This window comes from Eutrigla gurnardus (genome assembly GCF_963514095.1).
Source record: "Eutrigla gurnardus genome assembly, chromosome: 10".
In the NCBI taxonomy this organism is placed as follows: Eukaryota; Metazoa; Chordata; class Actinopteri; order Perciformes; family Triglidae; genus Eutrigla; species Eutrigla gurnardus.
The window spans coordinates 21,593,988-21,603,127 of NC_139924.1; the positions used below are offsets into that span (position 1 = coordinate 21,593,988).

At 42.1% G+C, this 9,140-nt stretch overlaps 1 protein-coding gene across 2 annotated transcripts in view; it reads right to left on the bottom strand.

Moving 5' to 3' along the window:
• The window catches only part of farsb (phenylalanyl-tRNA synthetase subunit beta), a 387,447-nt gene extending 382,809 nt beyond the window's left edge, over positions 1-4,638 (bottom strand). For both annotated transcript variants that reach the window (XR_014597883.1, XM_084020121.1), the window contains exons 1-12: positions 4,507-4,638; positions 3,962-4,017; positions 3,566-3,720; positions 3,181-3,253; positions 2,927-3,042; positions 2,001-2,151; positions 1,801-1,909; positions 1,291-1,361; positions 1,149-1,210; positions 714-765; positions 508-569; positions 34-241 (exon numbers count right to left, since the gene is read on the bottom strand). Coding sequence is in view for 1 of the 2 variants with exons in the window: in XM_084020121.1 (XP_083876247.1) it covers positions 34-241; positions 508-569; positions 714-765; positions 1,149-1,210; positions 1,291-1,361; positions 1,801-1,909; positions 2,001-2,151; positions 2,927-3,042; positions 3,181-3,253; positions 3,566-3,720; positions 3,962-4,017; positions 4,507-4,564 (1,173 nt within the window). In the remaining variant the exon portion in view is untranslated. The remainder of the gene's footprint in view (positions 1-33; positions 242-507; positions 570-713; positions 766-1,148; positions 1,211-1,290; positions 1,362-1,800; positions 1,910-2,000; positions 2,152-2,926; positions 3,043-3,180; positions 3,254-3,565; positions 3,721-3,961; positions 4,018-4,506) is intronic.
• Positions 4,639-9,140: the final 4,502 nt, after the last annotated feature.

A 9,140-nucleotide genomic window follows, 5' to 3' on the forward strand; every position in this document is an offset into this window, starting at 1 on the left:
TGGTTACACACACGCAGGAGAAAACCCAGGCACCTGGTTGGCTATGGTGTAGGTGCGTGGCGTGGTGTAGGGGATGTTGTTGAATCCGTAGGCCATGGCAGCGTCCTCCATGATGTCACAGGCGTGGATGACGTCCGAGCGCGTCGGTGGGATCTCCACTTCGATCTCATCGCCTTCGCCAGTGACCTCGGAGCGCAGACACATCTTGGTCAGCAGCTGGGCGATTTTCTCAGTCGACTCGCTGTCGGGAGAAAACAAAGCAAACACTTCTAAGTAAAAAGTGATGCTGTGTTATACAGCGATATATTAAGGTCTTTCTAACATTCGTTCCTCATCTAAAGCTTTACAAAGAAAATATTAGTTGCAAGGCTGCTGTTCTAGATTGAGTTTGATAGTACAAGTGTACCTCATTATATATTAATTGTGAAATTGCATCTTGATGCAAAACCTATGACGAAAGCAAAATGAAATGCATCTTAAACATTCCATATATTTAAAATGACTCACTTGATGCCAACTTTTCGGTTGATGAACTCGCTGGACAACTTCTCCTTCCTGTAAGCCAGCTCCTAATGTACAAACCAGGAAACGCCACCAAACAGGAGACAGCAGAAGAAATGTATGTCAATTAAAGTGACAATAAAAATATCTAATGCCACTATAAAAAAAAAAAAAAAGGCCACAGCACTAGATGATTGTAGTGAATACATTACTGGGTATTTGCAGGTCTTGCCGTCTGGTTGCACCACCTCAGCCTCCTCTACCCTGAAAGTGCAAGAAACGGAAGAACATATCACCCTCACAGTAACACTCTCATGTCGGTTAATGCAGGACAAATGTCAAGCTGTTTGAAGATGAAAAACAAAGAAACAGACAAACAAATGCCATCCGTCCATAAAAGACACTCTACTATATGTTCATGGTAGATCATTCAAAGGGGCAACACCCTAATCAGCTGATGGGGAACAGCTTCTGTGACAAAGTGACCACAGAGAGCTGAAACAGCATCACCATTCTCTGCCTCTGTGCAACTTTTTCACAGCAACCAGTTGTCATGATCGACCTCAAAACGCTGAGATGAAATCCCAGTTTTTGTCCGTCTCCATGGAGATGACGGAGCTGGTATTTGAGTCAGATGTGTGACTTACGTGAAGGGCTGTGAGCAATACTCGCTGAACATGGTCACCATCATGTCCAACACGATCTTTGCCTGGAGAGAACAAGAGAACGAGCTGAAGTCACTATTCCTTGAGAACACTGAGTGAACAGATTGGTGGGATTTCTCTGTACCTTGGTCAGGTCTGTGGCCGTGCACTCAACAAACACATTCTTTGTCTTCAGGGTGATTTTTGAATGGTCACCTGGGGAAAACAAAACATTTTTAATATTATAAGACTAAGTTACATCACATCTTGTAATACCATATGATTTTTTTTTTTATTAATTTATTTGAACCTCTTTATTAGGGCTGCCAACTTTTCAAAAAAGTGTCAGAGTGAGATTTGGTGGGGCGAACCAAAATGTTGCCGCATTTCATTTTTTGTTTGGCCCATTCAGCATCATTACCATACAGCAAAAAAATGTTTTAATACTGTTCATCAGTGGTTCTCAATGTATTAGCCTAACTCAAGTGTACAAATAGAACCAATTGACCCAACAGACACAGCATGGCTCATTTTATGCATGTTTACTTTGGGATTCTGTATAAAAAAATAAATAATCAATCACTAAACATATATATAGTGTGTAACAAGAGGCAGAAAACAAAGACAGACACATGAAGCCAAAGGCAGTACTCACCATTGATGATGGGAGGCATGGACAGGACAATACCATTGCTGTCGTAGATGACGGGGTACATAGGCTTGTCTTCAATAATGGGAAGGTAATGCTTCAGGTGGCTGTCTGTCTGTTGAGTCAAGAGAATACCGCCGTTAGCATCGCTCAAAAAGAAAAAACTACTTCTCTTCTAACCAACGCCTGGCCAATCAGCTGTTCACCTTGTAGAGGCTCATGAGCTGGGTGGCAGTGTACTCTTTGGTCTGGTTCAGGGGTCTGAAGAAGATGTCTCCTGGAAGTTTGGCTGTGTATGTGAAAGGTCCAGAGAGGGTGTCCAGGTCATGGGTCCCGATGGCCACCAGGCTCCTCTTCCTACAAGAACATAGTTACAGGACTCATTATCTATGCACAGGGAAATAGTGGGGCGTTTCCTGCCGTAGTGTTTTTTTTTTTTGCTTTAACAGGCTTTGGCTACATGGAATACATTTCACTGATTTAATTATTGCTCTTCAAGTAATATTTTGATAATCATTTTAATAAAAGGATAAAATGACACAAGCATTGTCCTATTTCATTTAAATAGTAACATATTAGCCTACTTGAGTCTTGGAAAAAGCAAATATTCTCACAATGATCAACGACAATGACCCTGTTTTTTTTTTTTTAACAGGGACAGTGAACCCATTATGAAAGTACTGAGTGCTGTTACCGTAGAGGTGAAACAATTAAGACATTTAATCTTCCGCAAGGTCTGCTGTGGCTCACGTTCAGAGCCTTGCCTGGTCAGAATCATTTTAAACAAAATATATTTGGGTTCTTGACTGTTAGTCAGACAAAAAAATCACATTTTAGAGATGTCACCCTGAAAAGTGTGATGGACATGTTTTACTAACCAAACAATCAATTATTCGTGAAAGCCCAACTTAATTGCCCGCATCAAGCTTGCACAGCACCTGACATATTTCAGAAACCACAGCTTGAAAAAAAAAAAAAAAACATGAACAGGTAGCCCAAAAAAATAATAAAATAATAAAATCAGAAAGAAAATTCGTTTTTTTTTTAATGTTGGGAGACGCAGGTGCCATCACTTTTAAAGGACATCACTTAGCAGAAGGCGACAGAAAGTTGTACTTGGTGCAACATTAACCTGCAGATGTTTTGGTGGAGCTTCTCCTGCAGCTCGATGAAGCTGTCATAGCGCTCCTGCGTGAAGGTGATGTTCCTCAACACTGCTGCCACAGCATGGGGTCGCACTGCCGCAGTCTGTGTGGATTAAAAGAGCGACAATCAACGGTAAAACACACGTTCATTTGATGCATAAACCAAACTCATGATAGCTTTAGACCACTTGTTTGGCAAACTGCTTGTTTGCCATTGAAAATGATGAATGTTACCACCCACCTCCTTAGTAATAAACAGCTTCTGAGGCTCCCCGCTGGCTGGGCTAACGCGTCTGTAGCGTGGTGCCTCCAGCCTGCAACACAGATGCAACATCTGTAGCAATGAAGCATGCATGAACTACACCCATAGTGGAGAAGCATCGCACACAACTGAAAACACACCTTCGTTTTGACCATCAAAAATTGATACTCAAGACATTTCACTCTAGCATTTCTATCGTTATAACTTTGGAAAAAAGGGCACTGAATCACAGCATTAGGCTTCTCTGTTGTGGCACCACGGAGTGGAGCCGGTCAACGCTGGCACGCATTCAGCAATCAATCATCCTTGTGATTGTAGCAACCGCAGCAGCATGCCAGCTCTAGCATTGCAGGACGCCACTCACTTATTCTTGAAGACCTGCAGTCCGCGGACGAGCCCCTCCAGACACAGCAGGTCATAGCGGTTGGCTGGTACATCAATCTTATACAGGATGACGTCAGACGCTCCCAGTGCCTTGGAGTCACCCTGCTCTCGGCTGATTAGCTCCTTCTCTGACGTCTGCAACGGAGTCAGAACTAACGTTAGTGGTTACACGTCATGGTTCAGATTTAGATGCAGAACTGTACATGCTGAAGTCTCTCACAAGGTGCAATGTGACTTGTCAAAAACATTTAATGAATTATCTTTTAATTATGTATTTATTCATTTTGCATTTTGGGATGACGAGTCAAACTGTACACCACGAGAAAGATCTATTGTGTAAAGGAAACAAAAGACAGGTTAAGTTAAGTTTACTCACAATTTCATCCAGCTCCAGCCCAAATTCAAAGCACAGCTCGTCAAACTCCTCGTCAGCTACATCAAGGAAACAAAACATTCAAAACTTAAAACGTTTTTTTTCTATCTTTAAGTACTCGTTGACTACTATCATCACATTGCTATTATTATTACTCGTATTGATATTATTGCTGGTTCTGAACAGCAGCCGGCGCAGATTTAGATGACAGGGTCGGCGGAAATGATGCAATCACGCTGACAGCCAATACAGACTTGTTTGGGGACTCGATCACTTTATTATTACAACAAATATCAGCAGAAATACGTTAATATCAAAATGTGTATTTCACAGGCGTTTCCTTTAAATATATACACCTTCTCATTCAAGACAGTTTTAGTAAAGCCAGATAACTTAACTGGTTAAAATTAGCAGCTCGTGGAATGCTATTGCTAACCATCAGATTAAGGATTCAAGCCAGTGCTCTTGACTTTCTAGTAATTTAGAGACAAAAGAGACATTTGATAACCGGACGAAAATGTGTCCGTTGCGTTGTAAACATGACTTACTGTAAGTTCTGCCCAAAGCATTGAATAAAAGATCCCTTTTTACTCCAACAGTCGGCATGTTGGCTGCTAATCCTCCTCAGCCCAGTGGAAAAAGGACCCCGTCGCCGGCTGTAGCTGTCTCTGGCGGTGCCTGAGTGAAATCCGGTCAAATTAGAAACAGTGTATCCACAAATGATTTGATGTTTCCATTTGTGGCAAATGTATTTATTTACATCCGAAATAAGGTCCCTTGCCCTATCCACAGACAAGAAACAATAAACATGTATTTCCCCCCATAGTTTATTAATAGAAGTGGGACACAGAGCTGCATAATATGAATGGAAACCCGAATGTAACCTTTATTTATCTATTTACACTATGTGTTGTTGTTGTTGTTGTTGTTGTTGTTGTTGTTGTTGTTGTTGTTGTTGTTGTTGCTGCTGCTGCTTTTCAAAGTGCATTTTATTTAATATATGAATTTAGCTTTTTTCAGACTCCACATAAAAGAACACAAATATATTTTACATTTTTATTAATTTTTAAAAACAGTGATAAAGAAAATAGAGCAGCATTGTGGAGGAAAAGAAGACTAATATGCAACACAATGCCTTGAAGTTTAGATTAGTAGTTGTCATATCTTTGTAATTAGTAATGTCATAACAAACAAACAGGTAAATTCCATTCAATTGTCATGATTGACATAATAAACAAGGCGGAGGTGAAATGTAACAACCTTTCATCCCCTTCCTGTCCAGTGAAAACCATGTATCTCCAGATGTGTAAATACTGCTGGAGATTTAACCAACAGTATATAAAGCACTTCAAATGAGCGCAACCTCAAAACATCTACAACATACACATTAATGCAGAAGTAATATTATTAGAAATAATATATATAGTAGACAGGGACCACTTTACTGCACACTGATTACTTTTGCTTTCATTCTTGAAGTACATTGATAAAAATACTTGAGTAGGTATTTTGGAAAAAACAGAGATTTTGATTTTGAAGGCATTGAAGAGTCCCGCCTCATTCGTTCAGACCGCTGTTAAAAGCAGACAGGCCGTCAATTATTTTCTCTGGCCTGACTTTTTTGATTGGACAGGGTGTTTACAGTTAATGTATTCATTGCTATCAGGATGTTACAAGGATTTCAAGTAGTATAACAGAAAGTGTTTCTGAATAGAATCACCTACTTAACCTTTAAGTAAGGTTTTGAATGCAGCACATTTAAAATACATGGAAAAATACTGAATACTGAACAATGGAGTTCTCTATTAGAAAAATTAAATGGTTGTGAGCCTAAGAGACTGTTTCTAGTAAAGGCCAGACTGGACATTAAAAGATTATCCTCATCCTATTCTGAAAGTTGCCTAGAGACCATGACATTTTCAAGGAGTTTAGATGAGAGACAGAGACAGAATTGTGTGGCTGGTATACCGGGGGCTGAGTGCGCTTGAAGGAATGATGCAGATGGTATCAAGGGAGCTATTCAAAATAACAACTAGGACAGATTGTTGCACAGCATGTAACAGACAACATCTTCATAAGAGAAATGGCATTAGATCAGGTTTCCTTTCATTGCAAGAATGGTTAAAAGAACAGTCGCATCAAAGAGTTTAGATTAGATGAGCCTAATGAGAAAAAAACATGACATCCAAATTATACATTTCACTTGGTGCTTGGTTAAAACGGATGATATTCCAATTATGAAGTGTGCATGTTAGTGATCAGAGGATGAGTGCAGTGGGAATAAGGATTTCTATTTTTTTACAGTGCTGCTGCATGACACTCTATTACAATTTTCAGTTTTTAAGAGAAAAAAATCAATCAAAAATCAATATAATGCATGACAAATATTAAAAAATAAAGGCAAGAAATTCCAGATATTTCACATCAGATAAACTGTATTCCCTATCAGCGTGACCCACTCAAGAGGAGCATCACACATGACAGCATCAGAAGGACCGTTTCCTTCCACCGCTGCGTGCGCGCGTGATCGTACGTGGGAGCGTCGTGCGCGCGGCCTCGATCTTCTTCTGACAGTTTGGCAGTCACCTCCTCGAGCCCTCGTTCCATCTGGCCCGGCCCCTAGCACGCGCCACCTCCAAGAGTCCAATCACAACGCAGGGAATGACTCCCCCCCCCCCCCCCCTCTTCCCTCCCTCCCCACCCGTCTCATCCATCCTCACTACAACACGACGCGCGTGTCACTTCCGGGCTCAGATTGCAATAGCAACGTTTAGATTAGAGCGGTGGATGTAGGAAGGCGTCTCTCCGCCGCTGGATGAACTGACTTCCGAGGTAAGTTCCCTTGTTGCTTCGGTGTCGTTTGGGTTTTGGGATGCGCGTTTGTTCCCTGATGTGAGGGCGCTCGGATGTTGCATCGTGAACATCTGTGCGTCGCTGCAGAGACCGTCACCATGGTGGCAGTCCACAACATCAGCACACTGTTTTTTTTTTTTTTTTTTTTAATGAATTTATACATTTGATTTATTCATTATTTCTTGGTAGAGTCATACATACAAGTATGAAAATCATACAACGAGGACAGCTGAAAATCCGTGTCACCTCATTTACACCTCACCACATCATCACTCTAACTTTCACACCCTCAAGGTGGCTGCTGACACTTTTAACCTGCCGAAGTGAACACGGGCCCGTGGCTTTCAAATGATGCAGGTCCATTTCCAATGCTCCCGTAAAACTACGGACAGAGCTGCCATTGTCTTGGGAGTGTGGTGTGATGCGATCAGAAAACAGGCGCAGACTCTTCCTTCTTGGAATATCTCTCAGAATTAAGTCTTAAGTATTAAGATGTTATGAAACAAGTCCAAAATAAAATAGGTTGGGGCTGCCATGCCAACGGTTTATATCACTGTGTGCACACAACAACAGGGGAAAGCTCCAGTCTGGTTCCCGCATAATCCAACTAATTGTGCTTTTCCCCTTCAGTGACACCATTCTTCAAATTCTTCAGTTGCTCTTGCAGGATTTTGTCTATGTCACTGTTTGAAATTGGGCAAACACACTTACCTGCACCTCTGCAACAACACAAGCACAGACACACCACATCTCTTTCTATTTGACACACACACACACACACACACACACACACACACACACACACACAGAGTCTGACCCTTGAGACTGTGAGTCGTGCGTTGCTGCAGTCATTCACCACAATGGCCATGTTGAACTTTCTGCAAGGCGGTGAGTGGGTGAACGCACGATGACGCTGGCACACAAAAGACCCCATTCACACAATCTCTTGAGAAAGCAAAAAAACACACACACACACACACACACACACACACACAAGCGCATGCTAGCTCACCCCACCAGTACATAGACCGTGTCACAATATTGCTCCATTAATCCGGCGAGGGACGGCTGCCTGCAAAGCGCCTGCTTATTGCATAAAGCCACCCATTGAGCAACTGAAACCCCACAGCCGCTCCTCGCCACTGAAGGTAAGAGATGAGAGCTGAGACAGAGAGGACTCAGGCTCGTTAATCAGGTTGCTTGCGGATGTTGGACGGTTTGGAAAGCGCCTCTTATTTCTTCTGATCGGTCTTCATGTCAGTCAAAAGTAGACATGACGGGTGATTCTAATGCCATTCACACGTGCATGTTCATGGCAGATCTCTGCCCTCAGTAAGTTCCAACAGGTTGCATCCTCCTCCCCTCTATAACCGCATCACCTTATCTCCGTGTGTAACCTGACTAGTACTGCACACAATAGCACTCCCCACAGTCAGGACGTAGTGCTGAAATCACTTATTGATTGTCTAACGAGAGTTAATCATTGTACATGTTGTGGTTTTTGATCGATGGTACATACATCAGTGATGTATAAAACTTTCTGACGTTTCATTCGTAATCCAAAAGTCATCTAGGATGAAAGTAATTGCAAGGTTCAACTCAATTCAACTTGATCGTCCTTAAATAATCTTGTCGTTCAAAGACTGACAAGACTTTCAACGGTAATCTGCTGAAATATGAGCTAAAACCTCAAAACATCTAAAAGGGGACACTCCAAAACTGTCACACACAGTTTAGTTCACACGTCAAAAGGACTCCAATTGAACCAGTGAGAACAGTTGTAGGACATCCAAAGTCTGACATACCTCCTGGATTGCTTCAATTGGGACCACACTCATGTTTACAGATTTTTTTTGCAGCAGAACCTCCCCTCATGCTAGAAGTTAAAGTCTGCCAGCAGCATCTGTTGATGCTCTGCTGTTTTCCTCTGGCGTCTGCTAGTTTGTTTACCCCAGCCGCCCAGATCACTGGACTGTGGCCTACCGTTCGTTAACCTTGAATTTCTCAATAAAAAAAGTCATTAGAAATATAGAGACAGTGAGACCAACAAGGAAAGACGACAGGGCGCTGGATCTCTCCTACCAGGGCACAGTTTTGTTAAGATGTAGCGACGTGTGACGATGTGAGGCATCCAGGCTGGGAAACCAGACACCCAGCAGAACAACAGAGCTGGAGAGTCCACATCCCACAGGGAACAGATGGTCGTCTGGGAGAGCCCCGCTGGTAAAATCCCTTGATTTATTTATGAGTCTCAGAGGGACACTTGAGGGATGAGTGTATCTTGTGAGGGGAGCAAGATGAGCCTCTCCCTCATATGAATAATGAATTA